Here is a 22,884-nt window from a genome sequence, read left to right on the forward strand (position 1 = left end):
TGTATAATCGTTTTGAAAAAATAAGGTCTATTATTAAAATATTATTTTTTTATGTGAATCTCATATTTTATTTATATTTTTTAAAAAGATTACATGACGGTTGCACAATCCACGATTATAAATATATTTTCTCAAAGATAATGATAGACTTCTTATCACTCATTTATTATTTTTTTTAAAATTTTTTTATTTAATGGTTAAGAAGGTAATTATTAATGAAGTTGTATCTTTTTTTAATTTTTTTAATAATTAAATATATTAAAAAAATATTTAAAAGAAAATAATAAAAAAATAAAAATTTTAAATATATTTTAAAATAATGAAATGATAATAAGAGAATAGTAAACCTCTCGTTATCTTTTAATAAATCATAAAGACAAAAGAGATTGGACTAGAAAGGTAAGATCCACGCGCTACCGGGACACGTGAGATGTGGCATAGAGGTGATGAAGTTGCCTATAAATGGCGGGACGCTGGTTTGGGTCGAAATTGATCTCTCTTGTCAAACTCTCCACTAATTACACTACAATGAGTACAACCCCTCCAAAACCCTCCACTAACAAAACCCTCCCAATCTCCGCTACCCCCTAAACTACACCATCCTCCTCCCTTTCGCTTCGATTTCGGCTTCATTCCACTACCGTTCAGGTACCTCCATCGTAAGATTTCTCAAATTCTAGGGTTTCTTATGGTTTCTTTCAAAACCTAGGAATTTCTGTGTTGGCGTGTGAGAGAGAGATAAGAGAGTTGGGGTGGTCTTAGAGCATCTGATTTCAATGGAAGCGTCAGCCGGAGTCGCGGCCTCAGCCGCTACTCGTGGTGGCTCTCTCTCGATGCAGCCACCACCATCGTCAACGTCTTCATCCCGGAAAGAGTGGCGAGCAGTTTCGGAACATCGAAAAGCTGGGGACGAGGTACTGGTCTCGTTATAAACTTTTATGGTATTTGGGCTTGTTTGGCTTGCGAGAAAATGTGGGAGAAGAAAACAGAAAGTTAAGTACCAATTTATGGATTAACGGGTTGTTTTTTTCGTGGTGGTTTTCGAAGCCGCTAAACAATGGGTTAAGTTCGATGACAAGTGAGCTTGTGAAAACAAGATGTATCGGGTAAAATATGTCACATATCTGACGTAATGGAAAGATTGATTTGGTGGATAAGATCGGAAAAATTAATTATTTAATACGTAGTTGTGAATAAATTGTGATATAGTTGTTATTATATCATTTTCCATAAACAAAAGGGATGAAGTTTCTGGGTTTCAGCTCGTTGCTTAGTTTTGCCGCTTCACCATGAGCGTCTCAATAATTCTGACTTTAATGATCTTATTATAATGTTTGGTTGAGCGGACTGTTTTTCTTTTTTTCGGTGCCTAAACCTTGAAAGCTTTTGAGAATTAAAAGTTTGATTTCATCTTTTTAAAAGACGTGTTGTGTTATCTTCTAACTAACGGAGCATCATTGTTGAGGGAATTCGTTGGAAAATTGCTCATGTGGAGTGGATGATTAGAACTGCGGGAAACAAGGAAAAATGATGATTAGTCTTAGAAACATGGTCTTGCTGGTGAAGAAAAACTAGAATTTGTTTACTTTGTCGTTTTGGAAAACGGCTTGCTCACTGAGCTTAAAATACTATATGGATTTTGATTTAGCTGAATCTTTTATTTTTCATCAGATTTTTTTTGGAAAGCAAATGTAGTGTATATATGTCAATATAATCTAATATAGTGGAGGAAAAGATGAAGGAGCTTGGAAGCATACTTTTTTCAGTGTTTCTGGGTCATAAACAATGAATTAGTTTGAGATCTGGAATCTTTCTTGTCCCAATTGAAACACCGTCTGGTTGTCAATTCAAACATAGGGATTGTATCTTGACATCAAGGTCTGAGGTTGGTATTTAAATTTTTGTTCGTTAATTGGACATTTTTCTGATGCCTAGGAGCTGGAACGATTGAAGTTAGGGCAAACGGATGAGAGAACTATATATGAGGTTAGGATTCTGATGTGTGGAAATACCTTTACTGCCAAGATATTTTAATATGAAGATTATTTTGTTATTTAAAATGAAGATAATTTGGTGTTCTATCAAGGTGCAGCTGGGACGAGAGCCACTTGATGTCGACTTTTGTTCAATCACAGTGGACGATAGCTTAGATGATGACCTTTTGCTGCAGAGACTTCATAATGTTGCTAGACAAAGAGAGGAATTGCAACGGACGGAGATTGACTTCAGAGCCCAAATAATTGCAAGATCTGAGATAATGGAAATGCAAAGCAACTTTGATGCACAGATCAAGGAACATGCTAATGCTGCTACAAAGCTTCAGGTTTGAATTTGTGATTCAGTTTATGTTATTGGTTTTGAATACAATTGTTTCTAGCTTGCAACTTCAGAAAAGTAATTTTTTTCCTTTTAAGTAGATGGAGAAAACAATGCTAAGCTATTCATGTCATCTTTTTAAATGTGATATATGATAAGACTGGCATGACCTGATTTTCATGTGGAGTCATATGGGGACTATTTTGAGTCTTAAAGAAATATATTTTATTGAAATTGCATGTGGACTCTGGCTTTGATCTCTAGGAGCAGACTTCTGAATAGGCATCTACTGCCCAATAATTCTCATGGTGTTCTAAGTTTGGGTTTATTTGGGCAGGAGCAATTGCATGAAAGGGAACATGCCATACACGAGTTGGAAAGGAAGATGGAAGAGAAGGATAGGGAGCTTCGTGCAATTAAATTGGACAATGAAGTGGTTTGTTGAGTGCTTGATTGTTTTTAGTATGTTCTTCTTCCTTTAAGTGAGGTGTGAGGTGTTATATAAATTATTGAATTTCTCTGCTTAAATTGACTGGGCAGGCATGGGCTAAAGAGGATCTCCTCAGAGAAAAAGACAAGGAGCTATCATCCTTAAGGTGTGAGTTTATGTCTAGAACCTATATTTTATGCCCTAGCCCCTTTTCTTGAAGCCTTTAGTCCTTTTCTCTTCAATTATATGTTTTTATTCGAGGTTCTTCAGATTTTAGTATGGTCTAAATGGATGTCTGGATAGAATGCAACTCTTTTCATTTTATTGCAGCTTTTGAAAGTGAGGTCTAAATCTTCGAACAAATTATTGTCTTTCTTCCATTTGCAGAAGAGAGCGTGATCATTCTGAGGCTGAAAGAGCCCAACATATAAAACAGATACATGATCTTCAAGAACATATTCAAGAAAAAGAGAGGCAGCTTATTGAGTTGCAGGACCAGGTTTGTTTATGGTATACTTTAGTTGTCCTATTGAAGTGGTAGTTAAACTTTGAGCTCTCTAATGCATGTCTAATTAGTGCTTGTATGTTGCGTAAAGCATTCTTTTCTTCTTTAAATTTCCCAACATATATGATGGTAAATGTTATCTTTCAGCATAGGGCTGCTCAAGAAAATATTATTTATAAAGATGAACAATTGAGGGAAGCCCAAGCGTGGATTGCTCGTGTTCAGGAGATGGATGTCTTGCAATCAACTACGAACCATTCGTTACAAGCTGAATTGCGAGAACGTACTGAACAATACAACCAGCTGTGGCTTGGTTGTCAAAGACAGGTTGGCTTGCTTTGGGATTCTATTTTGCATTTTAGGGCTTGTTAATTTCTTAAGAGTATTTGGAACAATTTAAAGTGCAACGTGCCTTTGGATTGTCCAGGAAACGTTGTCTTGTATGTAAAAATATACTTACATAAATGATCTTTGATTGCCCTTTTGATTTTTCATGACCAGTCTGTACAATTTCGAGCAATATGTATATATATGTCATTTTTCAGTGATATTCAGGTCTGGATGTTCACTAATACATGCTTCACTATAAGTAAGAAAACATGGTTTTAACTCTGCGAATTTTAATCTGTTCATGTTGATGATTTTGAGTTGGGTTTAGCATAGATGCTATTTGATGTGGGATAGATTGTTGTTTTGTTTATTGCTTGTCCCTTTGGGTTTTGGATGTTAGTTTGCAGAGATGGAAAGACACCATCTGCATACAATGCAACAGCTCCAACTTGAGCTGGCTGATGCACGAGAAAGGAGTGGGACGTACAGTGATGAGCCAGGTTTATCCCAAACAAAGTCAAAGGATGTGTCTCAGTTTGACCAAAGCAATGGAATTCAACTAGATGCAAATGGAGGTGGCACATTGAGTGGAAATTCTGCGGTCCTTCCAAATGGGAATTCAGGCAATGTTTCATCCTTTGCTTCAACTGGCAATTCATCTACTCAGGTAAATTGCATTTCTTGGATTGTCATTGTTGTTAACTTATATAAATAACTGGATAGAGATCCCATAGAATTCCTGATCAAACACTAGTGCTTTTGAGTGGGAGAGATATAAACACATGAAGTGGGTCCCACAACATTTATTGAGCATTTAATGCTACTCAAAAAATTTATTCGGGCAGCTATAAATGATACGGGACTTACTTCATGTGTCTATTTCTTTCCTACTCTAGCTAAACCCTAGAGTTCGGGCAAAGATTCTAGAAGATGCAAATGCTTTTACTGATTTATCATCTGTCTGAATATGGACAGCAGGAAGTTCCAAACCAAAAATGTCTGACATGCTGTGTGGATAACCTTGTTTTATGAGTCAGTTTGTTAAAAAACATCAGAATTCAAAATGGTGTAGGCTTGATACCATATATGTGGTGTAGTCTTTCCCCATAGTGGTTGGGATAGTACAGGAATAGGAAGCTTCATCAGCCTAACCTTTTGGATCTCTCTAGCGGTTCCCCCTATTGGAATGTCAATTTATATAGAGCGGTCCAAGATTGGGTGATTGTTGCTAATTATACAATATCTAACATCTGGTATTCTTCTAGAGCAAAAAAGTGAAAGGAGATGAGACCCTTTGGCGTCTATCAGCAAGGGAAGTTTACAGTTCGTTCATTTTATTCGGTTCTCACCATACAAGAGAGCAACTTTTTTTCTTAAGAGGAATATTTGGAGGACTATGGCACCCTTTAAAGTAGAGCATCTTTTGCTTTGACAACTCTTTTAGAGAAGATCCATATAATGGACAACCTAAGAAAATGTCATATCATTGTGGTCGATTGGTGCTGTATGTGTAGAAAGAGTGGAAGATGTGGACCATCTGCAACTTCACGTGCATGTTGGATTTAAGAACCAAAATGTACCACCAATACCATCCCATGTGAATATATCAGTTCAAGGTTGCAAAAATGCCCCTAATAGTTTAACTTAAGGATGATGTTACCCCTGAGTGGGAAGAACTGTTTCCTGAAGTTACCTAGAGGAGATTACCAAGGTTATGTTCAAAACATTTTCCTACTTTATTGGATTGTAGAAGTTTTCATGGTGGGAGAAGATGTTCCAAGTTTGAAACATGTGGCTAATAGCTGAAGGCTTCAGGAATGGGTAAATTTTTGGTGGACCTGTTATATTTTTCAAGGCACACCATTTTTGTATTGGTATGTGAACTTAAAAGTGTTGGCCAATCTAAAAACTTGGTATGAGGTGTTTGAGAATTTGGAATTTGAACTTATATGTATAGAAAACTAAACTAGCAGGTATGGGCGATGCACAATGACATTAGGGATCTTGATAATTTAGATGAAGGGTGAGATTTATGTGAAGAGGAAAAACAAAGAAAGGTTACTGTTATTGATTAGCTGGGAAGGCTCAAGTCTCGTTTGGTTACACAAACTATTTTATCTCATCTCATTTCATCTAATCATTACAACTTTCCGAAACTTCCACACAAAAGTTAATAAACAATTCAACATTTTCAAATCCCAAAACAAAAATAATATTAAAAATTTATATTCTAACAATATTTGATTCAACTTTCAACTTCATTTCTTCTCATCTGTGTAACCAAACGAGGCCTCGCTATTTTGGAGGAGGTGAGTTGGAAACCAAAATCAAGGGTGTTGTGGAGTCTCTTTTAATCAACCTCAGATTAGTGCTCACGTTGCTGTTTTATCAGAGTTTGTATTCTGAATAGTACAGCTGAAGACATATATTGGATGACCTTTCATTTGATGCGATTGATTCAAATGCAATGAATTAGTTGGAGAGAGAGATTGAGGAGATAGAGGTTCATGCGGTCTTGAATGGAGATGAATACCTGGGCTTGGATGATTTTCTTTGGCATTTTTCTTAATTTGTTTGGAGGTAGTGAAGGAAGATGTTGTGAAGGTGTTTAGGATTTCCATGCCAAAGAAAGTTTTTAAGAATCATCCTTGCAATCTTTAATGCTCTAATTTTATAGAAAGTAGGGCTGTAATGTGAAGGACTTTTGGCCTAGAAGTCGTCAATGGAGTCCATAAAGTCCTCGATAAAGTTTTGGTAAACGGGTTGAAGATGCTGGGTAAGATTATCTCTAAGGATCAGGATACTTTCTAGAAAGCAAATATTGGACTCAGTACTCATTTTTAATGAATGCCTTGAATCAAGAATACGATCTAGAGAGCTAAGAGTGTATGTAAGCTGGATATAGAACAAGCATACAATCATGTTCGTTTCGACTTTTTGAGTTACATGATGAGCATATATGGTTTTGGAGTGAGATGGTGTAGGTGGAAAGTTTTTTGCATCTTTGTATTCTTGAATGGCACTCTTGAAGGTTTTTTTATTAATTTTCTTGGTTTGAGTTGGGGATCATTTCTCGTCACTACCTTTCCTCATGGCCGAGGACATTGAGTAAAATGATGTGTTATAGTGCATGGGGGTTGATATCAAGTTTTTTAGTGGGACTGAGGAGTGTTGATGGGCGAATTATTTCACATCTTCTATTTCTAGATGAGACATTATTTTTTGCGAGGCAAATCTTGACCACCTTCGCTCATTCTGGTTTTTGTTTTTTGAAGCAGTGTTAGCCTTCTTGAAGATCAACTTGGTTAAATCCCTGAATTGCTTCCCATTGGTTCCATATGTAATGTTGATTGGTTGATTATTATCCGTGGAAGTAGGTTTTCTTTCTTGCCTATGACATTTCAGGCTTCCTTTGAGAGCCACTTTTAAGGCAAATGTACTTGAGATGGCATTATTGAGAAGATGGAATGTCGTTTGGCCGGAAGGAAACAAATGTGGGTTGGATGATCACATTGACTTAGAGCACTTTGTTGAATTTATCCACTTATTTCATTTTTTGGCACTGAGTGTTCGAAAGAAAATCCCGACTAATCTTGGGGGTGCACAAGCCCACGGCAATGAGTTTTTCGCCAGTGCAGCTCGGGTAGTTCAAGGATAAATTCCCTCAATCTGATAGTCCCTAGAAATTGTTTGCACCCAAAGGTTTGAACCTTAGACATAGAGGGAGTATACCACCAAGATTAAGGCTCTTACCACTTGAGCTAACTCCTAAGGGCTACCCACTTATTTCATGTAACTTCTTAATTGGAGAAGTTATAGAAGGGCCTCTTGTTTCTTGTGGGCTGGGGGGTGTGAATTAAGAGTTCAGTTTCCATTTGGCAAGTTGGTCTTTGGTATGTTGTATAAAATTTGAGGATGGTTTAGGTGTTAGAAACCTTGTTTAACTAGGCCTTGTTGGGGAATTGGTTTTGACAATATGCTTCTAAGAGAGTTTTTGGAGGCTGACATTGAATGTGAAAGTTGGGTGTGAATGGGGTGGGTGGTGTTCACCTGAAGTTAATAGATCAGATTCCATGGAGTCAATTGTTGGAAGAATATGCAGAGGGGCTGGAGAGAATTTTCCTGCTTCTATTCGATCTAAGGTTGGAGATGGTTCTAGGTAGGGCTGCAAATGAGCCGAGTTGAGCCGAGTTTGAACAAGGGTACTCGAGCTTGATTAGCATGTGTACTTGTTTGAACTCAGCTTGAACTCAAATAAACCTCAAATATCCTTGTTCGAACTCGGCTCGTTAACCATTAATGTTCGGTTCGGTTTGAGCTCAACTAAAAATAAACAAACAAGTTGAGCTCAAGTAGCTCAAGCTCGAATTGTTTTTTTTTTTTTTTTTTTTCGAAAATGCTGATTCTTATCTTATGATTGATATAAAAAAATTTAAATTTTACAAAAAACTCTTTAACCATTTAACTGTTCAACCAAATGGTTTTGATTAAAAAATGATTATGATATTACTTTTTATAAAATAAATTAACTTAAAGTTATAAATTAAAAAAATAATACATAAGGTAAATGTAATAAACTAAACCATTTAATATATATGGATAACATAACAAATCAAAAGTTCTAGTTTAATATATTATTATTAAATATAAGTAATGAATATATTATAGAATACATTACTAAATAATATATTAATAGAGTATCACAAGCATATGATATAAGTGTATGTTACAATATATAATTTTTTTTTATAAGTATTTATAATATATAAGTTGTACATATATTATTACCCTATAAAAATATGATAATATGCAATTATAAATAATAAGTAATAGTTAAACTTAAAATATGTGTTATCATTTATCTAGTATAATGAAAACCATATTGTGTATAAGGTTAATGATTCGATTCCTTAACTAAGAAGAAATACCATCAACTTGTATTATGATGTGCATTATATACGAATTATAGTTAATCGATTAAAGTTAATTTGGTAATTGTTTCAAGTAAATGTGTATTTACTCATTCATTTATTACCAGATCAATAGGCTATAATCCATGTAACAATTATAAATTAATATATGACATTAATGTTATATTGCATCATACATAATTAACTAAATTTATAAAATAAATTGTATTACAAACATAAAATAGCTTGATATATCATATAACTTGTAATAAAATACAAAACTAAATATTCATAACTAATTACATAAGATATCTTCTATAAAAAGAATCAAACTATACTATACACACTTTGGGAACATAATAAATATATTAAATAAGATAAACTTTAAATAAATTAATAATATATAATTAAGTATATAAAATACAACTAACATGAAATAAATATAACACATACATATATAACATATTACAAGCTTCAAAACAAGCTCAAATGAGTCAAGTCGAGCTTATACAAGCTTTGTTCATGAGCCTAAACCGAGTCGAGTCGAGTTTATACGAGTTTTGCTCATTTAATATTTGAACCAATGTTTACGAACATCTCATTTATGAAATGAATTGAGTATATACGAGCTGTGCTCGACCTTTTCATGAGCTGGTCTATTCATTTGCAGCCCTAGTTCTAGGATGAGGTGCGGTGTGGTGATAAGGTCCTTAAGGTAATTTATCTGATTTTTTTTGTATTGCTTGTTGCAAGGAAGCTTCAGTGGTGGATCATTTTGAGTTTATTAGAGAGGCACATGATTGGAAGGTGGGGAGTATTCTATGGGTAAAAGGAGCAAAGAAACAATTAATCTCCTTGTACTTCACTGTGAGGTCGCTAGTGCCTTATGGAATGGAAATTTATGGAGCTAAATAATTGTGGCTATGGTGGCAGAGAGGCAATATATCTAGTAGTTGAACAATCCTTCATTCATTGAGAAAACAAATTCTATATGAATGACTATTTATAGGAAGTTAATCCTTTAGGTTGATAGGGGACAATTGGGATAAAGAGTGGACTTTAGGTTGATTTACTTTGATTAGAGGGAGGTGGGCCAGGCATGACAATGTTGATGTTTATTGATAAAAGATACTCAATTTTAGCAAGAAGGGGAAAAAATAAAAATTTTGAAGTCATATGGGTGTGGTATATGATATCTTTTGATGGATAATAAATATCTTATGTTATTTAGACAGAAGCAGGTCGATAGAGACTCCATTTAAATTAAGTGTTGATCTGATTCAAAAGCAGGCCTATATTAGGATGATTACTTCTTTGAAACACTTTGGTAGTGCTACTTTATGTTTATTTGAACCCAATAGTGAATCAGAGCACACGGAGCCATCTACTTATTTTCATTTTTTTTTATTGGCACTGGGTGTCCAAGAACAAAGTTTCGACTAATCCTGGAGGTCCACAGGCTCTTGACAAGGAGTTTTCCGCAAGTGCACCTCGGGTAATTCAAGGCGAAGTTCTCTCATTTTGATAGCCCCTAGAAATTGTTTGCAATCAAGAGGATTCGAACCTTAGACATGGAGGGAGCATACCCACTAAGACCAAGGCCTTTACCACTTGAGCCAACTCCTAAGGGTTATCTCCTTATCTTCATTTCAAGAAAAACATATGGTTGACTAGCTGATTTTTATATCAGTTAATGAAAGAGCCCGATGCAAAAAAATTCATGTTGGGCCTTTGAAATAATTCAAATCATTTTGATATTAAACAATTTGATCTGCTTTACCGATAAGGTCTAAAGTTTAATTCTGTATTGCCCTATATAATATTAATATAACTAGAATATTAATATACTGTAACTGTAATAAAAATAAAAATTGAAGAAAGAAGAAAATGTTCTTTAGAAAAAATCTCACAGCATTTTTCATACAATCGAAGGAGAAGAAAAAAAAACAATTATAAAGAACGATGATCTTGCATGATTGACAGTATTAAATATATATGAGAGATGCAGTCAATGCAACAACAGTCCATAATAAAATACCATGCCAGCTTTGATACTGTGTGTGCTTGAGAGATTTCTATTGGTTTTTCTAATATAATCAGGTAATCGAGTATGCCCGGGAGTTTCCATTAGAAGCACCTCATGGCCTGTATACATCCACTTGTTTCCATCATTCAACCCGATATCAATACCAGGAATCCTATACCTGTCTATTAGCTTAGGATTGAATGATGGAATTTCTAGTATCAGTTTAGAAGATTTCTTAAAAACTTCAAAGAAGTCATCTTGCCTTGTTCTTGAACTTGTTTCATTTTTATGTTGCCCACAATGTTCATAAAGTTTTCTGCATACCCTTTGTTACTTGTAGGTGAAAATGTTTACTGTTAGTTTATGAATGATCAGTATATAGGGGTGTGTGCGCATTTATATATATATATATGTATTTATTTGTTCATTCTGTTTTGATGGCTGGGAAAATGTCGTGGGCCCACCATTTTCAGAATGAGATTTTGTTGTTTATAGATAAGAAGTGAAATAAATCATTTCAAAATGTGTACATGGTGTTTGATATTCTTTTATGTTCATTTTTAGACCGACCATGTGCCAAGTGTTCCGCTAGCTCCATCTTCTCTGCTTGGAATGCCTACCTATCTTCCACCTGGACAAGTGGCTGCATTACATCCATATGCCATGCATCAACACGGGCCTCCTCAGTCTTTGACTTCACATGTTCCTCCATCTCATATTGGACACTTTCACTCAATACCAGCAATGGGTTCCCTTCAACAGTGGCAGAACCCACAGGTCCTGACAAATCAAAATATATTTTCCATCATTGTTATGTTTTGGTATTTTCCTGGTTATGTGAGCTTTGTTCATTATATTTTTTAGGCTGTATCGGAGGGTTCACAGATATCTACACATAGCGAACTTCCACCATCCCAAACTGATCAAAATCTAATAAGGTCAGATGTGAACTACAACTATGAAATGTCTGTTAATGGACAACCTCTTCATCAAGACTATCTGGAAGTTCACATCAGCCAAGTGGCACGACCTGATTCTGGAATCTCGTCATCTTCTGGGGAAGCAAAGGTGTTATACATGAAGTTGTTGCTATTATGATAATTAGGCCTTGTTTGTTTTCGCAAAGAGATGAGATAAAAGTTGAAAGTTGAATAAGTTAGAATATATGTTTTTAATATTACTTTTGTTTTGGAATTTGAAAAAGTTTAATTGTTTATTTTATTTTGTGTGGGAATTTGGAAAAGTTGTAATGATTAAATGAGATGAGATGAGATAAGAATGGTTGTGAAAACAAACGAGGCCTTAATATGCTATCGTTTGGTTTTGTATGGATATTCACTGGATCTGCCAAATTTTCTGTTCAGGCTCTTGAATCAATTGACGGAGGATTCCTCATTGCCACCCAACCTGAGCAGAGCCTGCAACAAATTTCTTCCCAATTCCATGATGCCTTAAAATTGGATAATTTAGACCGAAACAGTGAAAACAAGGTCAGTCTTTAATTGTTCCCTTTATGTCTGTTACTATGGGGTCAGCCTGGTTGCTCTTTAGCATCAGGTAAGTAGGGCAGTGATTAAGCTTCTCTTGCACTTGAACTGCACAGGAGCGGAATGCCATAAGTTTGACTACTCATGGGCTGGAGGGCCAACTTTCAACAGCTGAAGAACCAAATTCTGTCGCCAACCCATTGGCATCTGATGCTTCAATCCATTCTGTTAATCTCAGTGAAACTACAGTAAACAATGCCGCCAGTGCAGCTTTGCCTGAATCGATTGTCTCAATTGATCAGGCAAATGCACCAACAGGGGGAAAGGCTTCAGAGCCTACTCTTCTTGATGAAAGATCACTGTTGGCTTGCGTAGTTCGCACAATTCCTGCTGGTGGTCGAATTCGGATTAGTTCAACGGTTGGTGCCTTTACGTATAAAATCTTTGGCCATTGTTAGCGAGTGTGCTGTTTTTCTTTATTAAAATCGGTTGAGTTGAAATTTTTTGTTCATCTTGAATACAGCTACCAAATAGGCTGGGCAAGATGCTTGCACCTTTACACTGGCATGATTATAAGAAAAAATATGGAAAGCTTGATGACTTTGTGGTCAGTCACCCCGAGGTAAGTTTATTGGAATTTCTGTGCTCACATACATATATATGTATTCTGTTGATACAGGTTTCTAATGCAATGTGAGAACCTTAAAATGCCATATCAGCTGTTTGTGATTGAAGGCGACTACATTCAGCTTCGAGAAGGAGCACAAGAAATGATAGCAGCTGAAGCAGCTGTTGCCAAAGTTGCTGCGGCAGCTGCAGCATCATCTCCTCACTCCTCATTTTTGCCTTCAATGGCTGTCACTCCAGTGGCACAATCTCATCGATTGAGAAAGGTTCCATCCATTGAGTCCAAAAATTTAAGAACTGACAGGACAGTCTCTTCAAATTCAAGTGACGATCCATCACAGAGAGCTGTGATGCAGAATCAACAATCGAATGGTGTTGGTTTTGGTCTTTCTAGAGGTCCCTCAAATATAAAAATTTTGAGCAAACCTAAAGATCCTCCGGAAATGAATGGGCCTGAGAATAAGGCTGTGCAGTCTCCATTTGTGCCGGTTGGGAATGGATCAAATCTTAATAGAACAAGTTTGAATGGTACCCAAAGCACAGGCCCAGCTAATGGGAGAGCTAGCGTGAATTTTGTTGGAAAACAGCAGGGAAGGTATGGCTAAAAGTCTGTTTTAGCAGGCTGCAGCTTCTTTCATTTAAGGTCTTGGTTTACAGTCGTTAAGCTTATCAAGTGAATTCTGTCTTTCACAGAATGACTGGTGCTGTATTTTCATCCAGAAGATAGTACGGACACATTGTATTTTTGGTAAGTAATTTCAAATGTAATTTGCTGTATATTTCCCTTGGGTATTCATTTATAACTTATGTATGTTTGCTCAAGTAATTATTGTACTGTTGAAATAACCAGATTAAAGTACAATTAATTGAAAACTGCACTTCTTGAGTCATCAATGATATTGTCAGATGTCTTATTATTTTACTACCTGTACGTGTTGCATGTAAGGGTAAAAAATCAAGTTGAATAATGAATAGTTATGGGATGAGCATCTTTGAGGTTCATGTGCCTTGTCGCCGGTATCTGAAGATATTTTCTTCTGTCAATACCTTCAATTATATGGATTCCATCAAATATTGTTTCGATAACTGGCACGTTCGGTAGTCGTGTATGCAAAAATTGGCTGGATCATTAAGAGACACCTAGAAGTAATTCAATCAGCTTAATGAATTTACTATTTTGTGGAAGGTGGATTTCTGCCTCGGATTGTTATAAATTGATCATGCTGTTGTCATTTATAAAGTATCTTTTGTTGGTGTCAGGTGACATTGGAATCAAGTGGATAATGTCATGACCAGGAATATGCACAGCACTGCAGATAGGGATGTTGGAGGATGCTTACAGGATTTGCACAAGAATTGTATTTTCGCTGATTGAATTGTCAGCGCTCATTTCTTATAGAGGCTCTGATTGGAATTATTATCGTTTCTTTGGTTGGGCTTTGATTTAATTTTTTTTTATTTTCTTTGTTGGAATTACAATATACTTTTGAGGGTTTTTGCTCTCGCGAAACTCAACTCTGCCCTTGGCAATGATATTCATGCTTGCCATTGCATCTCTTAATCTGATAGCTTGTGCTATTGGCTCAGCTTTCCTTGCGCAAAAATGCAGTTGCTGCCTGGGACTTCCATGGTCCTGAAACAAACTATGCTTAGCTCATGATAGGCCAGACGCTTGAAAAGACACGTTAGTAGTGGATGGATATGATGAAACTCAGGCTTAAAAATAACATTTTTTCTAAATCACAAGCGAAAAGTGGGTAAATGATTACCTGATTGCAAGTAAATTTGGTCATGTGTATAGCCTTTGGTTTTATTTAATGGTAAAAACAACGACCTTCAAGCCGAATTTTGGAAATATTGTGCATCTCTTCTTCTAAATATGTAGCTTCATTAAGTGTTATTTATTTTTGTTTTTACAAATAAGTTGAGGTGAAAGTTAAATAAAATATTATTAGAATATATTTTTTTTAATATTATTTTTATATTGAGATTTGAAAAGGTTAAATTATTTATTTTATATTGTGAAAAAATTTGAAAAAATTGTAATGATTAAATGAGATGAGTTTAGAAAAATTGTGAAAACAAAAGAGATTTTAGACTCTTGAATCTTGACAGGTAGAGCAGGTTGAGAGCTCCATGTGAACTAATTCTTTGTATTTTCATTGTTACCCAACATGGTAGGGTCCTTTTATAAGATACAGTTCCTGTATTGGGTTGCCTATGCTTGTGTTACTGATCAAATTTTAAGCCTCTGTCCATGGAGGTGTTTGGGTATGAGCCATTTTTTTAAGGTGGCCACCAAAAATCCTGCCCCCTTTACGAGTTCACTTCCAAAGCATAATCCAACCAAATGACTGTTGTATGAAAGAGAACGTTTTCCCCAATTTTTGAGACTGATTTTAGAAAAAAGAAAAAGAAAATACCTGCATCAGCGGTTTGCCTTTGTCGTGAAAATTAAAATACATGAAGCAATAACTTAGGTTGTTGTCATTAATAAAAGAAAATGCTTTGCCCCAATTTTGTAATTGATAAAAACGACTTTCTCAAAAGCAATGTTTAGCACCATTCTACAGCTACTTTCGGTTTCAGGGAAAAAGAGACTACTTCAGAAGTCCTAAGATGACTATTGTAGAGCCCAGATGAGGGAAATTGTGGGAGAAAGTAGAAGTGTAGGAAAACAGGAAAATTATAAATGACTTGGTTTATCTTGCTTACTACTCTGTACTTCCATTCGGTTTGGAAGCTAACCTTCCAAGAAAATCTCCAGCACTGGCCTCTGAGCTATCTTGCTTGCTTCCCTGCAAACCAAACAAATTATTTCCAAAGCGACTCTGCATGGCCTGATACATGGAACTTGTTCCTCCTGGTCTCACGCCCATCTGCCCTTGGATGAGTTGCTGTTGCTGGAGGTAGTGTGCTTGTTGTTGGTGCTGATGTTGAGCCTGATCATCCAATTGAAAAGGCAACTTTGGGGCAAAATGACCTTCTTGTTGCTGAGACATTGTTGCCTGGGGATGCTGCATGGCATGCCCTTGTTGCACTGCAGAATGAGAGGGCGTCTGCAAATATTTCAAGGAGATAATAAGCACAAGTTCTTATTCAATGGCAGGTTTTCTAAAGGGATTTATGAGCTAATTCACCTGAGAAGGTATCGTTTGTACTTGTGGTTGGGCGTCAGCAATTTTAGCTAGATACGTTAAGTTCTGCTGAAGTTGGGCATGATACCTAATTCATTTAAAACGTCTTATGGTGGTCAAGCATGTTCATGATGCAAAGCAATGATGATCCCAGAAAGATAAGCCAGATATGAGCATCAGTAAGGCAACATAAGCCATGTTTCTTTGTTTTTGTCTTTAGCCAACCAACCAAGCAAAAGGCTTGATCCTAAAAGAATTATAATGTCTAAAATATTACAGGTTTTACTTGAGATTTGGACAAAAGAAACAAATCATTCACCTCTAAACACAATTCCAATCCTAATAAGAATGCATATGGCTTTAAACGAGATAATACTTAAAGTGCCATATATATATATATATATATATTTAAGTTAAAGTGCCATATAATTGCTAGATGCACATGGATACGAATGCTAAAAGAATCTGTGGAGGACCTTAAGCCATCAAATCTTCTAGCTCTCTGTTCAGATGCTGAAGCACGGGCCAGAAGAGTACACAAAAGATAGTAAACTCCAGGACCTACAATACAGATATATGAACTACAACATGCAAATGCCAAAACTAGAGAGAATTGTTGTTGATATACACAACCGTAGACAAAAATAGGTGTACAACACAACAAAACCTTATCCCATTTCTTTTTTATCAAGTTGATAACCTGTAAAAGACATGTTGCATAATTGCATTTGCATGATCTCCAGGAATCCTTGTCTTAAAAAAAATGTCATGTCTTCTCTTGATCTCCTGCCTTTGTTTTGTGTGTGTGTATTTGACAAGTCTGTTAAACACGACCAAACATCTCATCCTTCTTTCATACCTAGAGTTCAGTTAGTGCTACGTCTAAGAAAATCATTCAATCCCAGTTTCATCCTTTCTTGTCCAACCAATTATCCACTCAAGAATCAAGTTCAACATCCTTTATGGGCATGCATGATTGTAAAACGATATAAATCGTCATTGCAAGATTTTTTTTTCCTTTGTATATCAGCTATACAAGTATAAGAGTTAACCTTCGTGTCTTTAGTCCTAGAATATTCATCACTCGCTTCGTTAAACCCAGCTTTCCTAAATTGCACACCATACTGTTGTTTATACTTAAACATTTCATTGTAGAACCTCTCGTTCTAGAACCTACAATGGGAGAAGCTCTCATTGCCCTACTCACAGCCACTAAAGCCCAAAAAATATAACCTAAGAAGGCCATTTTAAAAGGCAACTTGAAAACTATCCACCATGCCAACACATCAATTAGTTGCGACCAGAGAATATCTCGTATTATCCACAACATTTGATCACTTTAGCAGCAAATTCCAGATTGGAGCTCTTCTAGGGTTCCACTGAGTGTGCTTGACCTAGCACCAAGGGCCGCATCCTCTCTTCGGACAGGAAGCATTCCCATTTCCTCCCCTATACTCATTAACCCTGGCCACAGAGAGAAAGACCCCCCATATTCCCTTGTTTGTTTTCCACAACTTTCATGTTCTTTAACTTCCTATTTTACTACCAAAAAGGAAAAGTTTAAAGTTCTAAATGAGCATTTGTAAGCTGAGACAATGTCATTAATGTATCGAAGTGGACCATAAACTCTCCAACCTTTTCACCCATAAGGGCCATAAGCAACAGGGAAAGAGAAGAATCATTTTTTTTGGACGGTCGGCGGAAACAAGCCAACCCCTATACAAGAATAATTCTTCTTGTTTATTTTTCAGTAGGTCAAACATATATCAGTCTACTTCTGGTCTAAAACGTCTACATGATTTGGAGTCTGTTCTGATTAAGAGAGTTTATTCCTAGGTTAAATTCTCACACTCTGCAAACTTATTCTCTACGATTGTTGTCAAACATTTGGTCTTTTCTCAAATAATTTCACCCTTCATTGTGTGGTAAGAATCACATGTTAGCTACTACGATAAATGGAGCAACTTTACATATTTAATGTGTGACATTGGTATACAATAAAAAAACATATGAAGACTTTCTGAATAGATGAGTGCCTTTTACTTCAAGGAATTCAAATTTAACTAGAAACATTCAGGCATTTCTCCCTACACAATTTTGAAACGAATGTAAAAGGTCAAATAAGCAAAATGCTAAACAAACAACACTACTTGATTAACCACTTACGGGGCACACTCAGAAAATTTTCCCTGGTTTTGATTTTCTATTATCGCCAGAATCAATTCTTTATTCTCGTCCAGGTACTGTACCAAGCATAAGACATTAACATTGATAAATTAGTAAGTAAAAGGGGGTATTTTTTCCAGTTTAGCTTCAAGCAAATTGAAAATATCTATCAAGAGATCAGGCCATCAAATCAACATTTACAAATTGAACTTGCAATCAACATGTATAAAAGAGAACAATAGTACAAGCCAGTAAAATTCAAAACCATTCATGATATTGATGATAAGGGAAGAAACAACACCTTCCACAATATGCTAATGTTAAAAAAAAAAAAACACACACACACACCACTGAAATAGCACATATGAATGTTTTATATGAGCCCACTTTAAAAAGAAAGAAAGAAAAAAATAAATAAATCAGACATCAACACTAGTTGAATACCAAGACGCCTGCATCCTGGGTAAAAATACTGTTTATTGTATTTGTTTTATCGGTAAATAAGATTCTATTGATCATAAGAATAGGCAAGCACTGTTTACTGTAATTAATAAGTATCATGTTCTGTTTTTCAATGACATGAAACCTCTCCAAAGTGAGCCGTTTGGAACTACTCCTGAAAAGTAAATCCTGGTATGCGATCCCACCCATCAGAACCGTGAATCGGAAAATGCAGAGGAACTCCTCGTGTTGAGACAAACCAAGGATGTCTTTTCACTAGTATAAAAGACATTTTTCATCTCATCATTACAACTTTTTCAAATTCCCACACAAAATATAATAAAAAATTCAATCTTTTCAATTCTCAAAACAATAATAACATTAAAAAATAATATTCTAACAATATTTTATTCAACTTTCAACTTTTATCTCAACTCAACTCATCTCAACTTACTATCCAAACGGCAAAGTCTATAATTCATCCCAAACCCGCCCTTTAACCACTAATCTGCACCCTGACGGGTAATTAAGAAGCAGCATATACATTGGGATAACTGCGTTTATCAATACACAAAGAACTTTTACCCATGCGGAGAAACTTGAAGAAGTTTGATTGTTGTGAAAATGCATAAACTTTTGGTGCTATTGTCTATGCATCAATTTGTTTTTATAGGTATTGCTTATGCATCAATTATATAACTATAAAATCAAAACCGTATGGGCTAGTTTTTTTTTTTTCTCTACCGTTTGAGCTACTTCCCCCCATATGGGGCTAGTTTAATCACCACAATGTACCCTGCTTGTCATCTAACGATACAATTCATTGAAAGCACATGGCCCAACTTGCTGCATGTGAAACAGGGTCCAGCCCTCAAAATGGTAGATTTTACTTATACAATCAATGCATCAAACACTTCAGGATCAATTTCCTGTCACTTTTAAACCAAATAAACAAGTAGCCAATCAGTTTTCAATACAAAAAGCTAAGTGGATTCTGAGTTTTCCGACACAACTTCTATCATATTGCATGCCTTACCTAAGACCCATGTTCCAAAAACATGCACACATCCGTACACAAACATATAGAGAGGCATCACCAGTTCACAACACACGCTTCAACACATACAATAAATACATACATAGAAGCAAAGAAACCAAAAATGGGTACCTTCTGAATTTGTTCAGTTGTGATATTTGTAGTGGGAAGCATTGAAGGAGCACCACTCAACATTTGTGGTGACTGCTGCATTTCCCCGTTCTCTCCGTACACTGATATAAATGAACCCTTTGCCCTAGTTTTGCTCCTAATAAACCTTCAATGGGACCCCCAGAAGGTGACACCGTATATGTATATACTATACAGTATATACGTGCTCGGTACGGTGCTGTATTGATCACTAGATAAACGATTTCTACTAAATTTTTATCATTTCTCATCTTAAAAAAAACAAGTACCGCACAAGTTTTTATAAAAAAGTAGACTTTATCTTAAAAAAATAATAATTTTTAATAATGAGACTTAATTTTTTTTTATAAATAACTTACATAAGACTTGTCTATTTAAAATTTATTCGAAACATTACTCTAAGAGTCTAAACACTATTGAGTATTGCCAATGCAACACTTGCGACGTCTCAGACAATTCCTTTTATAATTTTACATTTCACATAAAATTATCGTATATTTTTAATTAGATAATGCTAAATATAATTATAGAGTGTATAAACGTCATATTCATTTTAAAAAAATATAGAGTTTACATTAAAAAAATTAATTTTTTTCATATAGGTTCTGTATTTACTAATTTTTTTTGAAGAGATTGCATAGCACATGCGTACTTTTCGACTGTAAATATAATTTCTCTTTTTAATTTTCATCCTAAACTACAAATAAATATTAATTTACACTTTAAACTAACTATAATTTTAAATTATATTCTTGATTAAAATACGATCGTTAATATAAACAAGAAACTAATTATGTAAAATCTGTTGATAATTTGGAAAGTGAATTGAAACATACTATAATTTTTATAGGTAAAAGAATTTTGTTAATGTGATTGAGAAATAGGCGTAGCTGAACTTAAAACATTTGATGATTAACCTATAAAATAAGTTTTTGTAATAATTTATGGGCAAAAATCATTATGAAATGATTTCTAAGAAACATCATCATTTCATTTTACTTTAATAACATATCACAACCCTTCATAGGCTAAAAAGGCTTTCCATTGTATTGTTTTTGTTATCATTTATTTAATAAAGACGAAGAAAAAGACTTTGCATCTTATAGTTTTGACTTACCATTACTTGCCTTTTTGGTTTTGCCACCACTTTAACACATTTATCATTGTATTATGAGTCGGGCTACTCTCCCGCTCAGAGTAGGCCGCTCAAGTCAATTGCTTTTCACTTTTGAATTTTTTTTAATATATTAAAATGTTTTAAAAAAATAAAAAAATATTTTAATACACTAAAAATCTCTTTCTTAACCACTAAGTAAAAAAAAAAATAAAAATTATCAAGCAGTCAATTTGAGCGGTCAAATTGAGAGGCAAAGTAGTTTTTCCTTGTATTATTATTATTTTTTGAATAAAAAAGTCTGTTCATCTTATTGTAATTATTGACTCTTCATTGTCTACCCTTTTAAATTTCCTACCTCTTAACCATTCCACTTTGAATTCTTTATATTTTCACCAGTTAATTTTGATATTCGTTAACCTATAAGAATTGCCCTTCCTCCATATTATAAGAATATTTTTGTATCTTATACTCTCTGTGACATAAACTTCAAACAATTCGGCCTGATTTAGATAGAAAGATGTTTTCATCTTATTCGATATTATCTCAATATCCAAATATCATAAACACAAACACTTTTCAATTTCAAATCTTCAATTTTTTCATCTAACTATTACCTGATTATTACAACTTTTTGAAACTTTAAAACAAAACACAAAAAATAATTCAATATTTTCAAATTCTAAAACAAAAGTTACATTAAAAAAAAAAAATCATATTCTGACAATATTTTAATTTTATAATATTTTTATTTAATTTTTTCTCTCTACTTTTCCAAAACTTCATAAAATATTCTAACTTAAACTATTTCTAACTCATCTCATCTCAGCTCAAATATCTTACTACTATTTACAAACCATCTCAATTGATCTCGTCTTAATTCGTTATCTAAATCAGGCTAACGCACGATAATTAGATAATTATTTTGTGCATTGCATGATAGTCATATTCTTTCTTAACGTTTTGTTTTCATTCATCTATATTTAAATTATGAAAGAATGCCTAAAATCATGTTATAAAGAGCAGTGATATTTATAATTGTTTAGTACATGACTAATTATTATTTGAGTTTGTGACATACAATGTCGTCAAAGGGTCTAAGATTCTTGTGGTGTTATTTTGGTGATAAATAGACTTACAGCAGATTTGGGGTATGAGATGAGATATAAAATGTACATTTTATCTCATTTTATCTTATTTTATTTTATTCTCAAACTTAATTCAAATATAAAATTTTTAAACTAATCATTACAATTTTTTTAAATTTTCAAATAAAAAATAAAAAATAATTCTAACTTTTTCAAATCAAAAAGAAAAATTATATTTTAAAATTATATTCTTACAATATTTTAACTTTATATTATTTTTTAATTAATTTTTTCTCTCTCATTTTCTAAAATAAAAAAAAATACTCAAATCAAACAATCTCACTATTATTCACAAACTATCTTAATACTATTCACAAAATTCTCATCTCATCTCACTCCCTAAACCGAAGGTTTGGATAGTGAGTCGAGATGAGATGAAAGTTGAAAATTGAATAAAATATTGTTATAATATTTTTTAATATTATTTTTGTTTTGAGATTTGAAAAAATTGAATTGTTTATTGTATTTTGTATGAAAGTTTATGAAATTTGTAATGATTAGATGAGTTGAGATAAGTTTTCAATCCAAACCTCCCCTTAGGTAGGGGTGAACACGAATAAAAGGAATCGGCTATCGAGTTCTGAAACAGATCGAAACTGGTGGAGAATCGGTTGGCCGATAGGCCAAATGTATAGAAACTGATGTTGGTTGGTTAGGTTCCGGTTTGAACCATATTTAAAATAGTGAACCGATTGATATTATATATATATTATTTTATTCTTATATAAAACGATGCCGTTTAACTTAAGTAAGTTAAACAATGTCGTTTTATAACAATTTTTTTTCAAATAATTGAAATGACGCCATTTTGTGTAATACACCAAATGAAAATGTTTTGGGTTAGAGCTGAACCACGAGCCCCTTTCCTCTCCTTCATTCCTCTAGCATCATTTCTCTCTCATATGTTAACTTTGCTTCCATATCTATTTTATTATGAAATTTAGAAATATGAATGGATAGTATATTTGAAGTTGTGATATGATGCTTCCCTATTTGTTAACTTTACTGATCATGTTTGAGAGGAGTACAGTTTCGTTTTTCTAATGATTTTTTCAGTATTT

The 22,884-nt window shown here is 34.4% G+C and overlaps 2 protein-coding genes across 3 annotated transcripts; one reads left to right on the forward strand and one right to left on the reverse strand.

Annotated features, from left to right (window-relative positions):
* The first annotated feature begins 483 nt into the window (after positions 1–483).
* Positions 484–14,199, forward strand: LOC108992290. 2 transcript variants are annotated; one of them, XM_018966808.2, is made up of 16 exons: positions 484–914; positions 1,936–1,986; positions 2,087–2,323; positions 2,654–2,752; positions 2,857–2,912; positions 3,134–3,245; positions 3,399–3,578; positions 3,982–4,248; positions 11,082–11,294; positions 11,382–11,585; positions 11,882–12,007; positions 12,121–12,423; positions 12,528–12,626; positions 12,724–13,226; positions 13,325–13,379; positions 13,892–14,199. In XM_018966808.2, the coding sequence occupies exons 1-15, from the start codon at positions 777–779 to the stop codon at positions 13,356–13,358; spliced, it is 2,622 nt and encodes an 873-aa protein (XP_018822353.1). In that variant the 5' UTR covers positions 484–776; the 3' UTR covers positions 13,359–13,379; positions 13,892–14,199. The 2 variants fall into 2 exon arrangements, with proteins under 2 accessions (XP_018822353.1, XP_018822355.1); XM_018966810.2 differs by having other exon boundaries at positions 2,093–2,323.
* A 926-nt stretch (positions 14,200–15,125) lies between these two features.
* Positions 15,126–19,677, reverse strand: LOC108992295 (GRF1-interacting factor 2-like). The gene is made up of 4 exons (XM_018966824.2): positions 19,544–19,677; positions 17,935–18,011; positions 15,772–15,856; positions 15,126–15,690 (listed from the first exon to the last, which is right to left on the reverse strand). The coding sequence occupies exons 1-4, from the start codon at positions 19,622–19,624 to the stop codon at positions 15,346–15,348; spliced, it is 588 nt and encodes a 195-aa protein (XP_018822369.1). The 5' UTR covers positions 19,625–19,677; the 3' UTR covers positions 15,126–15,345.
* Positions 19,678–22,884: the final 3,207 nt, after the last annotated feature.

The sequence above is a fragment of the Juglans regia genome, chromosome 13, assembly GCF_001411555.2.
Source record: "Juglans regia cultivar Chandler chromosome 13, Walnut 2.0, whole genome shotgun sequence".
Lineage (NCBI taxonomy): Eukaryota > Viridiplantae > Streptophyta > Magnoliopsida > Fagales > Juglandaceae > Juglans > Juglans regia.

Bases quoted from the DNA above. Each gene is read 5' to 3' on its own strand.
- LOC108992290 (XM_018966808.2), top strand. From the start codon at position 777: ATGGAAGCGTCAGCCGGAGTCGCGGCCTCAGCCGCTACTCGTGGTGGC. The intron at 915-1,935 runs GTACTGGTCTCG...TCTGATGCCTAG, and splicing joins ATCGAAAAGCTGGGGACGAG to GAGCTGGAACGATTGAAGTT. The intron at 2,753-2,856 runs GTTTGTTGAGTG...TTGACTGGGCAG, and splicing joins TTAAATTGGACAATGAAGTG to GCATGGGCTAAAGAGGATCT.
- LOC108992295 (XM_018966824.2), bottom strand. From the start codon at position 19,624: ATGCAGCAGTCACCACAAATGTTGAGTGGTGCTCCTTCAATGCTTCCC. The intron at 18,012-19,543 runs GTACCCATTTTT...TGCTTGGTACAG, and splicing joins CAACTGAACAAATTCAGAAG to TACCTGGACGAGAATAAAGA. The intron at 15,691-15,771 runs GTGAATTAGCTC...AAATATTTGCAG, and splicing joins TACAAACGATACCTTCTCAG to ACGCCCTCTCATTCTGCAGT.